This window comes from Mobula birostris, chromosome 14, assembly GCF_030028105.1.
Source record: "Mobula birostris isolate sMobBir1 chromosome 14, sMobBir1.hap1, whole genome shotgun sequence".
NCBI classification, from domain to species: Eukaryota; Metazoa; Chordata; class Chondrichthyes; order Myliobatiformes; family Myliobatidae; genus Mobula; species Mobula birostris.
Window position 1 is genome coordinate 84,806,905 of NC_092383.1, and position 22,664 is coordinate 84,829,568.

At 45.8% G+C, this 22,664-nt stretch overlaps 1 protein-coding gene across 7 annotated transcripts in view; it reads right to left on the reverse strand.

The window, feature by feature from the left end:
- Window positions 1-244: 244 nt before the first annotated feature.
- sox13 (SRY-box transcription factor 13) overlaps window positions 245-22,664 on the reverse strand; it is a 144,234-nt gene continuing 121,814 nt past the window's right edge. For all 7 annotated transcript variants that reach the window (XM_072278795.1, XM_072278800.1, XM_072278799.1 and 4 more), the window contains 5 exons: window positions 22,189-22,304; window positions 17,001-17,097; window positions 16,055-16,219; window positions 6,831-7,047; window positions 245-2,900 (listed from right to left, as the gene is read on the reverse strand). In XM_072278795.1, the coding sequence (XP_072134896.1) occupies window positions 2,615-2,900; window positions 6,831-7,047; window positions 16,055-16,219; window positions 17,001-17,097; window positions 22,189-22,304 (881 nt within the window). In that variant the 3' untranslated portion in view covers window positions 245-2,614. The remainder of the gene's footprint in view (window positions 2,901-6,830; window positions 7,048-16,054; window positions 16,220-17,000; window positions 17,098-22,188; window positions 22,305-22,664) is intronic.

A 22,664-nucleotide genomic window follows, 5' to 3' on the forward strand; every position in this document is an offset into this window, starting at 1 on the left:
TTTTGCAGTAACACACCTTCAAAACCTGCTTTACAGGAGCATCATCAAATACAGTTTGACAGCCAGCCTCCAAACACCAACAAGAGAAACTCTGCAGATGCTGGAAGTCCCGGCAACACACACAAAATGCTGGAAGAACTCAGGAGGCCGGGCAACATCTGTGGAAAAAAGTAAACAGTTGACATTTCGGGCCAAGAACCTTCACCAGGACTGGTCTTGGGCTGAAATGTCGACTGTTGACTCTTTTCCATAGATGCTGCCCGGCCTGCTGAGTTCCTCCAGCATTTTGTGTGTGTTGCTCCAAATACCAATGTGTTTATGCTACCTCCCCATTCTCTGGAAAACATTATCTAATTAGAGTAAAGAGAAAAGTAGAAAGTATAAAGATTACAGCAAATACAATTTAGAAAAACCTCTCTCAAAGTTGCTGTAGTTTAGGTAGAGGCTCCTTTAACGTGAGTCAAAGGTCTCTGAATACCCCCACACCAAGCTCTCTTGGACTGAATGGAAACAGAATGACCAGGGCAGAAACGTTTAATAGACCCTGGAAACAAAATAAATTAAAGCCCTGTATTGACAGCCATTTCTCAGCTGAGACCTGGAGGAGGAGAAACTGAAGAATGCCCTTGCAGTTAGAAAATATTCTCGCGCATGCACGCACACATACACACAAACACACAGTAAACAGGTCGCAATCTTACATTTTTTTTTTAACTCTTTATACAAATATTGACATCTTTTTTTTTCAAAACATACCATTGAGTACCTGAGGGAACAGCAGTATTTGAGGAGTGTCTGTGTCCAGCATGCAGTGGGAATTTTTCCCATCCAATCAGGCCAGCTTTCTCCTGCACCGCGTGACCAAGAGAGCAGCTCATTCCAACTTGACTGGCTGGCAGGGACAGGGTGTCAACTATAAAACTAGAGCAATCCATTCCATCTACGACTGTAGAGACAGTCCAGTATCAGGCTACAATCCCCATGAAAGTACAAAAATAAGGGGTTTGTCCCCACCTGTGGCCAATAAAAAGGCTGCTAGGAAAACAGAGGAGGAGGGGGAAATGGTGGGAGGATTTGAATCTGCCAGCATATGAGAGCTCTAATTGGATTTGACTCTTACCAAGATATTGCCTGGACAATGGGGACCTGAGCTACAAGGAGAGGCTACATATACTAGGACTTCATCCCCTTGAATGGAGGAGATGGGGGTGTGGGGGGGTGACCTGATAGAGGTATATAAGATCATGAGACAGGGTGAAGGCATATAGTCTATTTCCCAGGGAGCTGGTGTTAAAAACAAGAAAGCATAGGTTTAAGATCAGAGGCAGGAGGTCCAAAAGGGACGTCAGTGTCAACCTCTTCACATAAAGGCTGGAGTGAGCTGCCGGAAACGGTGGTTGAGGTGGGCACATGAGCAGCACTTAAAAGCCATGTACTTAAAAGTTCCTGGACAGGAGAGGTTTAGAGGGCCCTGGACCAAATGTGGGCAGATAGGATTATCTCACAGAGCGACACAGTCAGCATGAATGAGATGGGTGGAAGGTGCACGACTCGACGGGTCCATGACACGAGTGGAGATGTAGAAAATGACCATGGCTGTGGGCACGGTCTCGTCCAGGAAAGCAGCTAAAGGAAGTTGTACTTCGGTCTCACAGGCGTAACCGTGAATTGGAAGGTAAGATGTCCTGTTGAAGAGTCTCGGCCTGGAGATGTCGACTGTTTATTCCTCTCCATTGGTGCTGCCTGATCTGCTCAGCTCCTGCAGCACCTTGTGTGTGTGTGTGAGCGTTGCTCTGGATTGCCAGCATCTGCAGAATCTCTTCTGCTTACGTTGGATGTTAATGCTCTGGTGACAGGGAGGCTGTGTCCACACTAGCTCTGTGGAAGTATGTTCCACTGTCTCCCTTGGGCGTGCACTTGACAGAAACTAGGGTCAGAGTAGGGGTTGGGAGAATGGTTCATAGAACAACAACCATGGTCAAGCTGGATGCCAGTGAAAGGACTGGGATCATGGATCACTTTGCAGCCAGTCTTGATAGAATAGAATTGCCCAGCTCATCCACAGTAAGTAGTGGAGCCAGGTTTGGGATATCTGGATATATATTTGCAAAGGAATAAGTCCTAAGCCTCTGGGGAAAGGAGCAACTGGAAAGCTCATTGCAAGGGCTTTCAAAGACATGGTGGGTGTGGTGCCCTCTTGTCATGGGACTGGACTCTGTTGTTGGGGAAAGTCCTACAAATCATCAATTAACTGGGCTGTGTGAACTTCAAGTCCTGGACTGAAACAAAGGAGTAGACGGGAGACCCGAGTAATCGTATACAGGAGATGTTTCATCTGTCCTGACCGCACTCACAACATCCTAGCTCACTGACCTCTACCTTCCATCGTGGTGTCCTTCAAAGCTCCATGAAGTGAGCATATTTGCGATGAACCTGAGGGCAGATTAATGGCCTCCTCCCCACTCAATGCCCCAATCTGCCCTCCATTCCCAGATCTGATCAGTAAGACCTTCCCAGGCTGCTCTGCTCAGCCAGGGGAGGACAGGAGAAACACACTGGCCCAGCTATCGCTGGAAAGGGTTCAAATCGTTCACTGACAGAGTGATGGCTGCCATTAGTCGGTCAGCACGACATGCTCGCCATCACTGCGATATTCCACATCGGAATCGTCCTCCTCGCCATACTCGTACATCTCCCCGTTGGCTTCGGAGAGCTGCGCTTCCTTCATGTCCGCCTGCTCTGACTTGAGGCTCCGCGTGTTCAGGATCACAGGCATGCTGGGGTCAGGGCTGCAGGCCCGGTACTGTTCCGACACTGCCTGCTGTAGCGGTACGGAGCTCATCCCCAGCTGTCCGGGGTACATCACCTCCGAGGGGTGAAGGTGAACTTGGTCTTGCTGCCTGTGGAAGCGAGCGGTGGGAAATATAGTGAATGTTTCATCAGCTCATAGAAACAGGCCCTTTGGCCCACCACATCCATACTGACCATGTCTGCCAATCCCATTTACCAGCACTAAAACCTGGTTTATACTTCAGCGTCAACGCATCGCCGTAAGGTCTGCGTCGCCGCAAAGCCGATGCGGAACCCTACGTGTGAGCTTGCATTGCTGCGATGCGCACCTCTCTCAAAATGTAACCGCGCGTCGTGGCAACACAGAACGCAAGAGCTATGATTGGTCCGCTTGGTAGCATCGCATTTCCTCCTACGCTGCAATAGCTTCCCACTGGGCGACTGAAGGGCAGGGAAGGAACTCTGGCTGCAATGCTTTCCATAAAGCTTTACAAGCCTCCGTAATTATGGAGGACACATTTCGCTTTTACGAAAAAAAGACGCTTCTGTCTTATTTACCCCGAGACTACCATGACCATGAAGCCTTGCGTGGGCAGGTGAGTGTGCATGCATGACGTGCGCGAATTGCCGAGCGACGCAGACACACCAACGCCCAAAGGCTACTTGCGTAGGTTACGGCATCCAGTTAATGCAGAAGTATAAACCAGGCTTTAGTCTGCAGTCTTGGGACCCATGTGCTGGTCCAGGTACTTCTTAGATGTGCCTACCCTCCATTACCTTCTCGAGCAACGGGCTTCAGATTCTAACCATTCTCTGGATGAAAGATCTTCCTCAGGAAGCCTCTACCCCACCAATGTTTCTACTTCTCACCTTAGTCCAATTCAGAGTTGAGCTTATTGTCACATGCACAAGTACATGAAGAAACATTTGCAATGGCAAAGCTGACTTGCCTCAGCATCTCAGGCACAAAACATCAGATACACAAACATATATAATGAAAGTACAAATCAAACATAGGGAGGGAGCGTGAACTCAGACATTGAGAGGCCTGTGTCGGGCATTTTCATGCCTTACAGGGTGTAGATTGGAAGTCTGTGTGGGGCGCCACTCCTCATACAGACACTAGAGCAATGTGTGGTTAAGTGCCTTGCTCAAAGACACAAACACGCTGCCACAGCTGAGGCTCGAACTAGCGACCTTCAGATCACAAGACGAATGCCTTAACCTCTTGGCCACATGCCCAAATCAAACATAAATTATACAGAATTATACGCAATTAGAAAACTAAAGTCTATTTCACAGGGAGGAGGTGCTAACAACAGGTGGCACAGGTTTAAAAGAGACATTGGGGTAGCTTCTTCATGCAAAGGGTGGTGAGATTTTGAATGAACTGTCAGAAATAGTAGATAAATTAATATTGTTTGAAAGCCATTTAGATATGTATGTGGATAGGAGAGGTTCAAGGGCCGTGGACCAAACGTGGGCAGGTGTGTTTAGATCTACAAGCCACACAGTTGGCAGGGACAAGTTGGGCCAAAGTCCTTTTTACATGCTCTAAGATTCTCTATCAAGTGCAAAGTCATTGAAAAGGCCACTCCTACTGAAGGGTTTCGGCCCGAAAGGTCGACTGTTGACTCTTTTCCATAGATGCTGCCTGGCCTGCGGAGTTCCTCCAGCATTTTGTGTGTGTTGCTCGGATTTCCAGCATCTGCAGATTTTCTCTTGTTTGTGTAAAGGTCAGGGTGTCAGGGCAAGGGATGGGACGGTTCAGCTCTCTGCTCTGCTCTGAGCTTCATGGCTGCCTGTTAGGAGACAAATCTGAAGGTTGTATAACCGTCATACTTTGATAATAAATGTACTTCGAACTTTGGTTAAAATAGTCATGAGTCGTGATGAAAGGTCTCAGCCTGCAACATCAGCTGTATTCCCCTTCATAAATGCTGCCTCACTTTCTGGGTTATTCCAGTTCTTTATACACCCTGCTCAAGATTTTTAGCATCTGCAGAATCTCTTTCATTGAAAATGGTCACAGTGTGGTGACAGTGAGTGGTTAGGGTTTTGCTGGTTGGTTCAGGAACTACATGGTTAAAGGGAAGTAGTGGTTAAAGGGAAGTAGCAGTTATTGGGACTTCAGGCTTCTGTACCTGCTGGCCGATAAAAGCTGTGTAAAAATTGTATGGCCTGGATGATGGAGATCTTTGATGACAAATGTTGCCACCTGGAGCCATCGCCTCCTATAGATACCACCAACGTGTTTAAGCTTCTGTGATTAAGCCATCTGCTTAAAACTGGTATTTTTAGACATCTCTCCAGTGAGGGAAGAAAGGTCTCTCACCCTCTCCCCTATCTATGCCCCTCAGAATTTGGTATAGCTCAATCAGGTCCCTCTTCAGCTTCCTCTGCTCCAAAGACGACAATCCCAGCCTATTGGGCTGCCTACAAGAAGGGTCAGAGCCATCCCTATTTCCTGAGGAGACTGAAGTCCTTTAACATCTGTCGGACGATGCTGAGGATGTTCTACGAGTCTGTGGTGGCCAATGCTATCATGTTTGCTGTTGTGTGCTGGGGCAGCAGGCTGAGGGTAGCAGACACCAACAAAATCAACAAACTCATTCGTAAGGCCAGTGATGTTGTGGGGATTGAACTGGACCCTCTCACAGTGGTGTCTGAAAAGAGGATGCTGTCCACCTTGGACAATGTCTCCCATCCACTACATAATGTACTGGTTGGGCACAGGAGTACATTCAGCCAGAGACTCATTCCTGCCTGTGGCCATCAAACTTTACAATTCCTTCCTTGGAGGGTCAGACACCCTGAACCAATAGGCCGGTCCTGGACTTATTTCCTGGCATAATTTATATATTATTAATTAATTATTTATGGTTTTATATTGCTATATTTATACTGTTCTTGGTTGGTGCAATTGTAACGAAACCCAATTTCCCTTGGGATCAATAAAGTATGACTATGACTATTGTCAAGACTGAAATATGATCAAATAACTTCAGAGCAATATTAATTAATTATCTATTAATACAGCTTAGGCTTGGAATCCCTTAAATCATTCCAAAATGATGAGGTTCTCAGCCGTATGGGAGCTCTTGTAGGCAGCTTTCTGGTGGAAGAACCTTTGGCGACCAATCACCTTCCTTTCGTGCCCTCTTGTTCTTCGCCCGTCCTTCAAGAATAGTTTCTTTCCCATCTGACCAGATCCTTCATGATTTTTAAATACCTCTGTCAGATGCCCTCTCAACCTCCCCTGCTTGAAGGGGAACAAGCCTGGATTCTCCTGTCCGAACAAATAACCCAGAGCCCATAACAACGCTTGCTTCTCCAATTTAACTACGGAATCGTACAGCATAGAAACAGGCTATTCAGCCCATCAAGTTCACACCAAAAATCGACTGCACCGATCCCATGCTTTCTCCCTGCATTCTCATTTCTTCTTCCCAAGATTCTACCATTCAGCTGCACACCACGGGGCAAATATCCCAACACACACGCAGACAAAATGCTGGAGGAACTCAGCAGGTCAGCCAGCATCTACGGAGGGGAATAACCATTTGGCATTTTGGGCTGAGACCCTTCATCAGGACTGGAGAGGAAGGAGGCTGAAGTTAGGATAAGAAGTTGATGAAGAGGTATAAACAGGCAGGTGAAAGGTGAGGCCTTCAATTCTGCTGAATTTGGGAGGTGGAAGGAGGCTGGAGCACCCAGCTGGTCCCCATGTGGTTATAGAGAGAACCTGCAAACTCCACACAGTCAGCACCAGAGATGTGGGTTGAACTGAGGTTTCTATAGTGTTGTGAGGCAGCTGCACCACAGTGCTGTCCCCGATGGCTCTTATCAATAATGATTATGGAGCTACTGGCATTCCACTTCTACCTAAGCAGGCCAAGGTGACTCCTGATCTACATGGGGTCTCAGCTGCCCCAGGAGGTGACAGGGTGTGGCACCCAGTTCAACGGCAACTGCTGGTGGTCACTGAAGTTCATCCTGACTTGGAAAAAGTTTTCCTCATTGCTGCTGCATCTACTCACCCGACAGAGTAACACTGCTGCACTTCCTGCCGTCTGTATTTCATCAGTGCTTTGTATTCCCCGACTCTCAGTCTCTTCCCGTCCACGATGCAGGTCCGCTTTGGCCGAGGCTTGTACTTGTAGTCTGGATACTTCTCCAGGTGCTGACGACTCAGCCTTGCCTGCTCCTCGTAGTAGGGTTGCTTCTCAATATTTGACATTGCCTTCCAGCGTGAGCCTGAAAAATCAGACACAGGACCCAGTGTCAACACATGATGCTACTACAGCTCATTGCATTTGGCCCAGAATTGATGCTAGATATCCCAAGAGGACAGCAGAACAAGGGAAAATTCAGTGACGGATTTTTGTGTGTTGATTTCTGCCCATGGCAAGAAGAATTGGCAGTAGTTTGAACTGTGGGCAAAATGCAGTCAGCAATTAACATGCAGGGGTTATCTCCCTACGAGTCAGAGTGGGTGAACAGCAAGAACAACCAAGGTCGAGGCAGGCAGCAGAGTGCCATCTTGAGGGGAAGCAGCATTCCTGAGTGCTGTCGTTGCTTGGGTAAGAGGTCCCAGTCGGGCTGTTGATCCGGACAAATGAGGGTGGCAGTGAGCTCTCTCTGCACCCTCTCCTGGGTTTCTGAAACATGCATCCCTGGGGAGTCCCGGAGGTGGCCTGTATGAGGTGGGGGAGTGTGGCGGAGCGAGACAGGGGTGGAGTGGGGGAGGGGGAGAGTGGGGTAGTAAGAGAGGGGGAGAGTGGGGGAGGGGGAGAGTGGGAGGAGTGGGGGAGGGGGAGAGTGGGGTAGTGAGAGAGGGGGAGAGTGGGGGAGTGGGAGAGTGGGGTAGTGGGGGAGGGGGAGAGTGGGGTAGTGAGAGAGGGGCAGAGTGGGGGGAGTGAGAGAGGGAGAGAGCAAGGGAGAGGGCGTTGGGGAGGGAGAGGGGCTTTGCTGTTGTTGTCCTGTTTGTTCTACTTGCGTTGTCCCGGTAAACATTGTGGACGTGCTATGTTGGCACCAGTATGTGTGACGACACTTGTGGCCTGACCCCAATACAATCTTGGGTGTGTTGATTGTTGGCACAAACAACACATTTCACTGTATGTTTCAACATACATGTGATAAATAAATCTGAACCCGAGTCTGTTACAGGGCGTGACACTAACTCGCTTCACCCCAGGGGCCCCCAAGGACAGGCTCCAGCCCTCCGCACTGAGAGGGTCTCTGACTCTTGGAGCCACGAAAAATGGGGATGGGTGGGGGAGATATCTGTTTGGTCCTGTACAGTTGGTGCAAAGATCAAGAGGACTGAGAGCTTCAAAGTCCTAGGAATGAACATCACCAATAGCGTGCCCTGGTCCAACCACATACACATCAAAGCCAAGAAAGCTCACCAACATCTCTACTTGCTCAGGAGGCCAGATAAATTTGGCATGACCCAGTCTGCTCTTACTGATTTTTATCAGTGCACCACATCATGGCTTGGTGTGGAAGCTGCTCTGTCTGTGACCAGGAAACCGCAGAGAGTTGTGGACACACGTCAACACCTCATGAAATCCAGCCTCCCCTCCATGGATTCTCCCTACACTTCTTGCTGCCTCAGCAAAGCAGCCAGCACAATCAAAGACCCCACTTCCCCCAGACATTCTTTCAAAACTACCAAAGCCGGAAAGCACGTACCACCAGGCTCAAAGACAGCTTCTACCCCGCTGTTACAAGACTGTTGAATGTTTCCATAGTTATGATAAGATGGACTCTTGACCTCACAGTCTACCTCGTTATGATCTTACTCCTTACTTCTACCTGCACTACACCTTCTGTGTCCTGTTACTCTTCATTCTGCACTCTGCCATTGTTTTACCTTGTTCAACCTCAATGCACTCTGCACTGAATTGATTTATATGAACGGTACGCAAGACAAGTTTTCCATTTCACCTTAAACACAAAATAATCTGCAGGTGCTGAGATCAAAGCAACACTCACAACACGCTGGAGGAACTCAGCAGGTCGGGCAGCATCCGTGGAAACGATGAGTTGACGTTTTGGGCCGGAACCCTTCGTCAGGACTTTGAATCCTGTCAAAGGGTTCCGACCTGAAACATCGACTCATTGTTTCCACAGATGCTGCCCGACCTGCTGAGTTCCTCCAGCGTGTTATGAGTGTTCCATTGCACCTTAGTACCTGTAACAAAAATAAACCAATACTGTACCAATTCCAATCCCAAAATGGGATTGAATTAAGTAAAGAATTAAATACAGTTCGAAACTAAAATTAATTGAAACAATACTGAGTAATTACAAACATGAAAACAAAATGGACAGTTTTTTTTTCCCTTTATCCTGCAGGACATCAACTACAGCTCAACCCATTAACCTTAACCCATGACCTCTAGTTCTAGTCTCACCCAACCTCAGAGCAAAAAACCTGCTTGTATTTACCCTATCTACATCCCTCGTAATTTTGCTCTTCACCGATCTTTCAAGGGTTCAATGAAAATCAGAATCAGGTTTAAGATCATAGGCATATGTCGTGAAATTTGTTTTGAGGCAACAATTCATTGCAATACATAATAAAGGAACTATAAATTACAATTTTATATATACACACACACACACTGTCTCTCTCTCTCTCTCTATCTAGTGCAAAAAGAGCACAAAAAGTTGTGAGATACTGTACATGAATTAATTGTCCATTCAGAAATCTGATGGCAGTGGGGAAGAAGTCAAGCTTATTGTCATTTAACTACATACATGTACAGTCAAATTAGATAATGTATCAAACCAGTGTGTAAAGCACTGCAGTACCTAGAACACACAATGACTTATGAAAGTAAGGACAAAATCTACAGATGAATTACACATAAATAAACAAAGTAAAGGACATAAATTAAATATTATAAAGTACGGAACAAATTAACTGGTGACACTTTCAAATACGATGCGGCAGGGAATTCAGAAGCCTAATGGCCTGAGGGAAGAAGCTGTTCCCCATCCTGACCGTTTTTGTTTTTATGCATCAGAGTCTCCTGCCTGATGGTAGAAAGTCAAAGAGGATGCTGGGTGGATTGGTGGGATCTTTGATAATGTTAAGGGCCCGGAGAGCGCAGCACTCCTGATAAATGTCCCTGATGGATGGTAGGGAGACATCTATGATCTTCTCAGCCATTCTCACAGTTCTTTGTAGGGACTTCTGATCCGATGCTCAGCTGCTTCCATACCAGATGGAGATGCAGCTTGTCAGGATGTTCTCAATGCTACTCTTGTAAAATTCGGTGAAGATGGGGGAGTGGGAACTTCGCTTCCTTAGGAAGTAGAGGCACTGCCCTGCCTTCTTATTCACGAAGGTGAAATTGAGGGACCAAGTGAGGCCATCCATGATGTGAACTCAAAGGAAGAAGATGTTCTTAAGATACTGAGTGTGTCCCCTCGGGCTCCTGTACCTCCTCCTTGATGCTAATGATGAGAAGATGGCAGGTCCGGAATGATGAGTGTTCTTAACGACAGGTGCCACTTTTCTGAGGCATCGGCTTTTGAAGCTGAGGAGTCACACCAAAGTACTTCTGGACTCCTCCAGCAGTTTGGCAGCATCCCACTGTAGACTATATGAGGCAACTGGGTCTGACCCGCAGGACCCCTCGAATGCCCACCTGGGATTGGGCATGGAGAGGAGTTGGAGAGTTGGCAAACATAGCGTTTGGAATCACTGGTTATCGGTCAGCAAGATCCCATCTAATATGTAGGGCTCCCTGGAGAAAGCTCCTGTTAAAGTGCTGCAATTAACTCAGCAATTCAAACTGCAGATAAAACACTGGCAACTGGCAGCTCTGTATTTCCACTGCATTAATTATTCATTCCAGCCACTTAACTTGAAGATAACACACGTATCTCATGGACACACATGAATCAACAGGATCAATGTACCACTGATTAGATTTGCAAGAGTTGCAGGTGTCCCGGGCACTCTGTCATGTTCTGCACTGACTAAACAAACTTTTACTCCAACCTCCATGGAGAAGTCCTTTTAGCAGATCATTGTCCACCACTCACTCTGCAGCAACCCCTATAGCCAGTTTGAGACTTTGGTTTCATATTAATATTACTGGAGCAGAGATGCAGATTATTTTATTGTAATATACAACATTTATTTTTATTTCAGACTCCCTGCATCCACAGTGTTTTATAGAACATAGAACATTACATTACAGCACAGGCCCATGAGATTGCGCTGACTTTTTAACCCACTCCACGATCAATCTAACCCTTCCCTCCCACATAGCCCTCCATTTTTCTATCATCCATGTGCCTAAGAGTTCCTTATGTGCCCCAAATGTATCTGCCTCGACCATCACCACAGCCCCATGTATTCACCACTCTCTGGGTCAAAAAAACCTACCTCTGACATACCCACTATCTACGACATATGACATGTGCCATATCGTATGACGTGGGCGATCATGGTCTTGACCATTATTGTTCTTGGCAAATTTTTCTACAGCTGTATTTGCCGTTGTTTTCTTCTGGGGCAGTGTCTTTACAAAAGGCCACTATCAATATCTTCAGAGACTGCCTGCCTGGCGTCAGTGGTCGCATGACAAGGGCTTGTGTCATGCACCAGCTGCTCAGACGACCATCCGCCACCTGCTCCCACGGCTTCACGTGACCCTGATCAGGGGGCTAAGCAGGTGGTACACCTTGCCCAAGGGTGATCTGCAGGCTAGCAGAAGGAAGGAGCGCCTTACACCTCCTTTGGTAGAGACGTATCTCCACCCTATCACCTTAAAATTATATCCCCTTGTGTTACCAATTTCAGGCCTGAGAAAAGTTTCCTGCTATGCGCTCCACTTACATCTGAATTTTGTGCATTCATTTTTCTTTCCTGCTCACGACCTTTATTCATATTTGGAGGGCATGAGCTGTCATGAAAGGCTAGGTAGACTTGGGATGTCTTCTCCAGAGCTTCGGAGGCTGGAGGGAGATCTGATAGAGCTTTGCAAAATTATGAGAGGCATAGACAGAGTAGACAGGGAGTATCTGTTTCCCAGGGTAGAAATATCTAATACCAGAGGGCATGCATTGAAGGCAAGATGCGGTAGGTTCAAGGGGAACGTGAGGGATAAGATTTTGCTCAGAGAGTGGTGGATTCCTGGAATGTGCTGCCCGGTACAGTGGTAGAGGGAAATACATTGGAGGCTTTTAAGAGATGTTTAGATAGGCACACGGATATGAGGAAGATGGAGGGATATGGCCATGGAGTAGGTTGGAGGGATTAGTGTTTGGGTGTTTTAAATTTGTTTTTTACTGTTATGGTGCAAACAGTCCTGTGCTGTACTGTTCTATGTTCTATGTACACTTTTTCTACTTGGACCAGATACAAGTTACAAGTCTCTGCCATTCTCGCTCAGCCAGCACCACTACAACTTGCACCATTCAGCGCGGGATAGGCCCTTCCGGCCCTTCGAGCTATGCAACCCTGCAATCCCCCGATTTAATCCAAGCCTAATCATAGGATAATTTACAATGACCAATTAACATACCAACTGGTAGGTCATTGGACTGGGGGTTGAAACCAAACCCACGCGGCCACATGGAGAACGTACAAACTCCTTATAGCAGCGGGAGTCTCTTCTGGTCTCGATCTTATTACGTCCTTTGTTCTTCCCATGATCCCCCTTCTCTTCAAGATTTCTGATTTCTAACTCTCCTCATCTCCAATGAAAGATCAAAGATCAGAACCATTGTGTTTCTCTCTCTCCCTGCCGGACCTGCTGACGGTTTCCAATATTTTCCGGCTTTATTTCAGATTTCCTGCATCTGCAGACAAGTTCGATTGAATCCGACTCCCAATGCAGAGGATTATGCTTTCGTTGGATTGACCCTAAAGGAAATGAGTGGGAGCCCAACCAAAAAGAACAATGAGGCTCATTTTAAATGTAGTGTGTGCATTGGAGATTATATTCCCAATGAAATGGACTGCTTTCTACAGAATAATATTCCCACTTGAAATGAAACGTGTTCAAACAGGTTGATATTCCCAAAGGAGCCGACTGCATCCATTGTATAATGAGATTTTGCAAGATAAGAAACTGCATAAGGAAACAGTCTCAGGAATAGATTACATAGCTCTTTCAGTTTATTTTGTTTCAATGAGATTAAGGCTGAATTGTGTCCATAAACCTGGCAGTTCCCCTGTAGCCTTTAATCTCTTTGCTTAACAATAAATCCAAAGCTAGATTTATAATTAACAGTTTATCTGCATCAACTGTGATACGTGCAGAGAGATCCACAATCTCGGATTTTGAGTCTGCTCACTGCTTCCCTCCTTGGTCCTGACCCTAACCGCTCGTCCGAGGATTCCCATCCACCAGAAATTCACCTTGTTCCACTGACCCCATCAGTTCCCCTAACCAGCTAACCAAATTGTCACTTGGTAAATTGGATGGACACACTTGTTTATATTGACTTTCCTCACAACTTAATGTAATGTATTACATAGAACAAAGAACAGTACAGTACAGGCCCTTCAGCCCATGATGTTGTGCCGACCCTTTAACTGACCCCAAGATCAATCTAGCCCATTTTTTCCCACACAAGCCTCCATTTTTCTTTCATCCATGTGCCTATCTAAGAGTGTCTTAAATGTCCCCAATGGGTCTACCTTTACCACCACCTACTACTCTCCATATAAAAAATCTACCTCTGCCATCCCCCTCTATAATTTACTCCAAACTCCTTAAAGTTATGCTACCTCATATTAGTGATTTGGACCCTTGGAAAGTCTCTGGCTGCCTACTCGATCTATGCCTATAATCATCAAGTCACCACTCATTCTCCTTCTCTCTAAAGAGAGAAGCCCCAGCTTGCTCAGTCTGTCCCCATAACACAGCCTCTTTAAACCAGACAGCTCCTGGTCAGTCTCTTCTGCACCCTCTCTAGAGCTTCTGCGTCCTCCTTATAATGAGGCAAACACCATATTCTGAGTGTGGTCAATATTACAAACAAAATACTTCAGGAATTTTCTTTTTTAGAACTACAGCGTTACCTTGTGGCTCTCAAACTTAATCGCTCGACTAATGAAGGCCAACACACCATATGCCTTCACCATGTCAAGTTAAGCAGTAACTTTGAGGTATCTTTGGATGCAAGCCCCAAGATCCCTCTGTTCCTCCACACTGTTGTGCCATTAACCCTATTTTCTGCCTTCACATTTGGCCTTCGAAAGTCAAACACTTCACATTTTTCTGGATTGAAACCCTATCTGCCACTTCTCAACCCAGCTATCAAAGTCCCTTTAAAAACGCAAACATGGGGAAATCTGCAGATGCTGGAATTTCAAGCAACAATTCCAGCATCTGCAGATTTCCTCGTGTTTGTGTTTTTAAATAAGCAGGATCTCCCAGTGGCCACACATTTTAATTCCACGTCCCATTCCCATTCTGATATGTCTATCCACGGCCTCCTCTACTGTAAAGATGAAGCCACACTCAGGTTGGAGGAACAACACCTTATATTCCGTCTGGGTAGCCTCCAACCTAATGGCATGAACATTGACTTCTCAAACTTCCGTTAATGCCCCACCTCCCCCTCATACCCCATCCGTTATTTATTTATATCCACACATTCTTTTTCTCTCTCTCTTTTTCTCCCTCTGTCCCTCTCACTATACCCCTTGCCCATCCTCTGGGTTTTTTTCCCCCCTCCCTTTTTCCTTCTCCCTGGGCCTCCTGTCTCATGATCCTCTCATATCCCCTTTGCCAATCAACTGTCCAGCTCTTGGCTCCATCCCTCCCCCTCCTGTCTTCTTCTATCATTTTGGATCTCCCCCTCCCCCTCCCACTTTCAAATCTCTTACTAACTCTTCTTTCAGTTAGTGCTGAGGAAGTGTCTCGGCCCGAAACGTCGACTGCACCTCTTCTTAGAGATGCTGCCTGGCCTGATGCCTTCACCAGCAACCTTGATGTGTGTTGCTATCAATGTCCCTTTGTAACTTCTGCACGATCCGCAGCACCACCAAGGTTTGTATCATCTGCAGACTTACTACTCCACACTTCCATACTCTCATCCTTTTCATTTATGACAGGAGTTCTTAACCTTTATTCTGCCATGGACTCCCACCGTTAACTGAGGAGTTCGTGGACTCTAGGTTGCAAACTCGTGATTTATAAGGATCACAAAGAGTTTGATGTTGCGGTCTTTGCTGAGCTTGGCAATTAGCTTGCAGACGTTCCACCACCAGTCGAGGTGACATCCTCAGTGTGAAGCTGTTGGTGTTCCTTTCTGAGAGTGCTCGTGTTTATATAGGCCCTCGTTTGCTTGCCTCGGTCCTGATTGGCTATCTCTTCGTTGACCTTTGAATTCTGTTGGTTCACGTTTCTTTGGCTCTTAGGGGTTCATAGATGGGGCCTATATAAGTGTGAGCACTCCCGGAGGGAAACACCAGCAATTGCGCATTGAGGAAATCACCTCAACTGGTGATGAAATGCCTGCAAGCTAATTGCCGAGCTCGGCGAGCACCGTAGCATCTTTCTTTTTAAATCTCTTTATTAATTTTCTAAAATTATAAACAGAATAACAATATTGATGCAGAGAGATTGGAATAATCTTATTGTTGATAAGCATGTACAAAAAAGATTTCAAATAATACAAGTAAAATAGACTTCCAAACTCTTGATATAATCATAGAGAAAAAAGAAATAAAAAGAAAAAAATACAAAGAAGCCCCCCAAAAAAAAACAAAATACTAAACCCAAAAAAAGAAAGCAAATGGAACAAAACAAGGCTAGACCATTATCTTAAATCGAATGCGTTAGTAATGTCATCAACTCTGCTCCTCTAATCATATATTTTAAGTTAATAAGAAGGATTCGGAAAGTCAAATTACATCATATGAAAATATAAATGGTTTCCAAGTCTCTTCAAACTTAACCCTAGGATCAAAAATGTCACTTCTGATTTTTTCTAAGTTTAAACAAAATATAGTTTGGGAAAACCATTCAAATGTAGTAGGAGGACTGGTCTCCTTCCAGTTCAATAAAATGGATCTTCTGGCCATTAGCACCGTAGCATCAAATGCCTCAACCTGAGCTACCAATATTCACCACCATCTTAAGTCACAAAGAATAGGGAGTCAGTCAGAAAGAAGGAATACAGTTAGAAAGATGGCCCACCAATTCATAGACTACCCCTGGAAATGTCCTCACATTTACTCCAACTGTAATTTCACTGCCCAAACAATCAAATTCCTCACCCAGTATCTTGCTGATGCTGGAGTTGTGCATGTCAGGGTAAGTCTGAAGAATCTTCCTTCGCTCATCCTTTGCCCATACCATGAAAGCATTCATAGGTCGCTTGATGTGCTCATGATTGCTGCCTCTGGATTCATAGCCTTTTGCCCCGGGAAGAGCCAAATTTCCTGATGGAAGCAGAACAAATATATTATGACTGAGTATTTGCTGGCTTTCTGTAACATTTGAAGGGAATTGACATGTACAGAACATCGCCTGTTATTGCAAAAACAATGGAGTTTTGTGACCTTACCACAACTGGGACACTGAGCCCAGTTTTGGTCTCCTCAAGGATACGGTTGTGTTGGAGGAAATTCAGATGAGGTTTGCCATGCGGTTCCCTGCGGCATCTTACGATGAAGGATTGAGCAGGATAGGTCCAAATTCATTGGAGTTAAGAAGGATGACAGGAAATATTGTTCAAAGGCGATATTATTTGGGGTGGCACAGTGAAGCTTGAAGAGATGATCCTTACAGCTCCAGTAGTTCCCGGTTCGATTCTGACCTCTGGTGCTGTCCATGTGGGTTTTGTCTGTTCTCCCTGTGACTGCAATGGGTTTCCTCGCATGACCCAACAATGTGTAGGTTGGTAGGTTGATAGTCCAGTGTCAATTACCCCATGTATGATAGTGAATGTGAGAATATATTGGAGGGGAAGTTCATGGAAACATTGGAAGGATAACAAAGCAAGAATTTAAGTCAATGGGTGGTTGATAGCATGGAGTAAATGGGCCAAATGGCCAGTTTCCACACCATATCTCTTTATGACTGTACTTGGAGGAGTTACAATGGCTGAATATGCTGTACTCAACTTCTCATTCACTAGGAGCTCCTCAATAATGAAAGTGGCGATGGGGATGAGAAAGACGTCCCCCTCACTGCCCAGGGAAGGGATCTCATGCCACATACCTTCAGAGTCGTTGCCTATGTTGAAGTCCTCATTTCCACTTGCTGCTCTGCCGTCATCTCCTTGCTTTGCGTGTGGAGACTCTGTTACCCTTGAGTCCTGTGGGGAGGTGCACGGTTAGAGCGAACTCTCTAGGGAAGATAAGTGCAGGAGCAAAGACCCCATCCCTGACCGTGCCACGGTGGGAGAGTAAAAATCCAACTCAATGCAGCAGACTTTCTCCAACAATCCTCCTCTTGAACCACAAATACTGTGAACTTGTACTCAGTGGCCACTTTATTAGGTACACCTCTTCACCTGCTCGTTAATGCAAAATTCTAATCAGCCAATCATATGGCAGCATCTCAGTGCATAAAAGCATGCAGACTTGGTCAAGAGGTTCATTTGTTGTTCAGACCAAACATCAGAATGGGGAAGAAATGGGACCTAAACGACTTTGATCATGGAATGATTGTCAGTGCCAGACAGGGTGGTTTGAGTATCTCAGAAACTGCTGATCTCCTGGGAAAGGGAAGGAGGAAGGAATCAGAGGGAGGTGATTGGCAGGCGAGAAGAAGAGAATGGGTAAGAGGGGATCCAGAATGGGGAATAGAAAAGGGGAGAAGGGAGAGGTGGGGATTAATGATTAATCTTTCTTCATTTTAATCATTTGTTTCCTTTAAATAAAAAATCATAAAACATTGGCATTAACTCTTAAATTCAGAAATAGTCTTTGTTATATTTTTATTACATTACGGTGATTTACTGAAGTTTTTACACTAAATGAAGGACTGTTGAGGTTTTTATTCTATTACTGCTACATGACAGGGTCAAAGAAGAAGAGGTACTGTACCCTGGGGAAGGAATGTCTGGATGCTGGGGCAAGCAGATCCAAAGATGCAGAGAGGCAATTGTCAGAGCACTGTAGGGTAGGATATACAGATGATTCCACTTAATTGGGCCATCAGTTAATCAGGACTGCTCCTTATTTTGGGAGAACGAAGACTAGTCAATAAAATAGCTGAGATTCTTCTTGCTTAGTTGGGACACTATGTCACTTAATTGGGGCAGGAGACTGTTGCTGTACAGTTTCTAATTAGCGTCACTTTGTTGGCTGTTAGACACTACACCATGCTCAGAGCGAACATTTTTTAAATAACGTCAATCACATGTGACTGTGTTCAACGAGTAGCGATTTTTCTCACTGATAGCTGGCAAGAGATAAGCAGTAAGACAATTCAGAACTGTTTTGCTCACTGTGGTTTCAAGCATTCAGTCTTGGAGATGCCAGAAGTTCCCAGAAGTGAGAAGGAAATTACTTTATTCCTTCAAGTTGTGAACTATGAAGAACTTGAAGCTATTGAGAACCATGTTGAATATGAAAATTTGGAGGATATAATCGTCAATAGCACTGCATGAAGGCAAACCATATCTGCACTAGGTAATAATCAAAAGAACAGGTCTGTATACTCTGGATGAATTCTTGTCAATAACTATTAGGAACTAATACAGAGTTTTATAGCACTGTAGTCATATTGATAGTGTTCTCATTTGGTTTGTATTTCATTTAAATACATAATTTCTTACTCATTTAGCAGTAATTTGTCTATTTTTACACTTTTTTATCTATTTCCATGAAACTTCGGTTAACTGGGACAGTCACTTAATTGGGCCAAAAGGCACTTGTCCCAGTGTGTCCCAATTAACCAAAATCCACTACATAAAAGCACTCGAGGAGAGTGGTGGCAACGCATCCAACTTGCATGGCACCGTAGCGTAGTGATTAGTGTAACGCTTTAGTGACCCAGGTTCAATTCCCGCTGTCTTTCTGCGAGGAGTCTTTAGGCTCTCCCATGATTTTGTGAGTTTCCTCCAGGTGCTCCGGTTTCTTCCCACATTCCAAATATGTACGAGTAAGATGTGGGCACACTATGTCGGTGACCAAAGTGTGGCGATTTTTGCGGGCGGCCCCAGCACACTCTTGGACTGTGTTGGTGGATGACACAAAAGACTCATTCCACCATATGTCTCAATGTACATGTGACAATGAAGCTAATGTTGCATACTACAGTTGAATGTACGTGGCTGCTAGCAGTTCTCCTCCTTGCCAGAAGGGGCCGCGGTGCTCGGTAAGTTGGTTGTATGTCACTGGTTGCACATTGAGAAACAATAGGGGTGCAAAGGAAAGGATTGAATCAGACAGATAATAAGTCTGAGAGGGAGAGAGGGGGTTTCAGACTGAAGTCTGCAGGTGAATGGGGATGAGCAGGAAGTGGAGGGGGCAGATTCCAGTTGCTGGGACCTCTTACACGCATCAGTGGGCAACTATCACTAAGACTTTGTGTGCATACCTCATTCTCATAGGCATAGTATCCCCGAGAGGCAGAAGGCACTCAGGCCTTTAAGCCAACAAGGCAACATTAATCCTACCCTCACCCAATTTATTCCCCCCACATTGTCATCAACTGCCCCCAGAGTCTACCACTAGCCCACACAGTAGGGGAAACTTCCAGTGGTCAATTAATCTACTGTCTCACCCGTCTTTGGGATGCGTGAAAGAACTAGGGCAGCCCGAGGGATGGTCACAGGGAGAATGGGCAAATGTGTGATCTTGGAGGCTGAAGACTTGTGTATGTCATTGTCATCCACAGAGGCAAATATTTCAGTACTCCACCTGACTACCTGCCACCCAGCATAACCTCATGCTCACCCAAACTCTGCCGTCAGCAAGTCCTGCCAATCCATGACCTCCGCACCTCCCCAGCTTACACTGGCAACCTCCCCACTCCCAGCTGTGCTCAGTTTTTAATTATTTGGGGTACATACTATGGGGAATAAGTTCAACAGCTGCACAGTAGTGTGGCAGCTTCATAAAGCCCTGGTTAAACCACACCAGTCTTCCTTTCTGGTTGCCTCATTATTGGAAGGATGTAGAAGCTTTAGAGAGATTTAAAAGGTGTGGGGAGGTGAAAAGGTGGCCCTCCCCCCACCCCCAACTTTTAAAACTATCCACTTCTCAGCTTTTTTTTCTTCATTCCTGCCTAAGGGTCTCGGCCCGAAGCATCGACTGTACTTTTTTCCATAGGTGCTGTCTGGCCTGCCGAGTTGCTCCAGCATTTTGTGTGTGTGTTGCTTGGATTTCCAGCATCTACAGGTTTTCTCTGGTTTGTGATCAGATTGATCTGACAGTAGGTTAAAAGATCAACACAACACTGTGGGCCAAAGGACCTGTACTGTACTATGTTCTACATTCTTATCCTTGTTTTGAAACACTTCCTCGTCTTGCTCCTTCCCATTCCCAAGTTCTTCTCAGTGTCTAATCCATAAGTGCTTGACCACTAGCAGGCATCGGCCTGGACCCCAGCCTCTGAAATTGCCTCTTTCAACCTGTCACCTCTTCTCTGGTGACCTAGAACATCTACAAGAGCAGGGAGTGTAACTAACAGAGCTAACTCTCCCTTGGCAACATAAAATGTATGTACGGCTTCTTTTCTGGACATCTCCTTGATCACCTTATTAAGTTGCTGTGGCCTGGGGTTGCTTTTTTCTTCAGCAATGCTTCTAAGAGTTCCAGGAGATGCTTTTATCACATTAAGAAGCAGAGGGCTGACCTTATTGAGCTTTATAAAATTATGCAGCACATACAAAGGTTGAAGATGAAGAGTGAATGATATAAAGGAGACCTATAGGGAGAAGGTTTCATACACAGGGCAGGTGGGTACATGGAACAAGCTGCCGGAGGAGAAGGTAGAGGCAGGTACCGTCACGATATGCACATTCTCGCTGTGACTTTTCCAAGTTTTATTCCGGGCTTTCTCGTTTCCTCCCAGTCCCTAGAAGCTTGTGGGTTGGCAGATCTGCTGAGCAGGTGCCAATGGAAGAATCAGTGTCGTGCAGACTGATGAAACTGACAAAAATTGGTGAGCCACCCACTTTCCGGCAAAGGGCTAGGAGGTGGGAAGTTTGAGAGTTAATGGCAGTGAAGATTTTCAATGAGGGGACAGGCAGGTCAAACTCGTTCTCCTCTGGGCTGTAGAGGTGTTAGCGGATGACAGAATGTTTTATAGGGAAGTAAGTGAGGGACTGGGAATGTTCAGAGAGCCAACATAGATTTATGAGCTGAAAGGCCTCCCAATATATTGTAAAGAAGTACGGGTTATGTGAAATATTATGTTGTCAGTATTATCATTATTTACAGTTTGTCTTCTTTTTTTGTATGTTCATATACATCTTTTAATAAAATTGCATTGCATTTTCTCCCCGTAAATGCTTGCAAGAAAACAGATCTCAAGGTAGGAAATTAAATTTGAATATCCCCCGACCTTTCCTTCTCCAACCTCTCTTGGAGATTCGCATCCACAAATTCTCTCCCAGCCCTACAAGCACTGGAGATCTCCAGTCTCCAAGTATCCCACCACAAGAGTACTGACCAAAAACTGACCCGGGCAACAGATTGATTGACACACATAAAAGTTGCTGGTGAACGCAGCAGGCCAGGCAGCACCTCTTCCTGGAGATGCTGCCTGGCCTGCTGCGTTCACCAGCGACTTTTATGTGTGTTGCTTGAATTTCCAGCATCTGCAGAATTCCTGTTGTTAACAGATTGATTGAGACAGGTTTTCTTGGTCGGTCATTAACCTGAAATGTTAACACTGCTCTGCCCTCCAACAGCTGCTGCCTGACCTGCTAAAGTATCTCCAGTATTTTTGGCTTTTAGTTCAGATATCTGGTATGCCCATGAAGGGCTTGGCGTACCACTATTACAGCACCAGGGGCACGGGTTCAATTCCTGCTGATGTCTTCTGTCTGTAAGGAGTTTGTATGCCTGCTCATGACCACTTGGGGTTCCTCCAGGTACTTCAGTTTCCTCCCACATTCCAAAGATACGTGGGTTAGGGTCAGTAGTGAGTTTTGGGCATGCTATATTGATGCCAGAAGCAGGGTGACACTTGTGAGCTGCCACCGGACTGTGTTCGTCTTTGAAGCGAACGTTGCACCGTACGTTTCAATGTCCATGTGACAAATAAAGGCTAATCTTTGAATTCCTGTGGAAATCCAAGTGGCTGTGGACAGCGTAAGAGGCCAAAATTGGTGAAGTGCCCACTACACTGTCAGGGCTAGGTGATGAGCAGTTTGAGAGTTAATGGCAGTGAAGATCTTCAAGGAGGGGGACAGGCAGGTCAAATTCATTTTCCTCTGGTCCGCACTGACCTTTTCCTTCCTGCCATTGTTTGCACCAGGGCTTTCCATTGCCCGACTCTTCCCAAGAAAGATCTGCTTTGGACTCTGTGTGGCCTTCCCGACTGTATCCTGCTCCACCGGATAACCTGGAGGGCACAAAAACGAAACTGGAATATAAACTCGCAGCCACCTTCCCAACTTCCAGAGACATAAGCAAAGCTCGGCAGAACCAGCCCACGGGGCACTGAGGCAAAAGCGCCTGGCAGCGAGATGGAAGGTCATCTTCAGACAGAACCCTGACCACAAAACCCCTATAAGTGGACAGCAATGCTCAACTGCAGCCTTTCCCCTGCTCCTCGCCTTGTACCAGGACATCAGGTGGGAGACAGAAACTACTTCCATTGCTGCTGGGACACTAGGCCCAGAAGGCTTCATTCAAGCAATCCAAAGCCAGAGAATGAGCTCAGGAAATGTTCCCACCAACAGTGGGGTGGTAGAACTTTGGA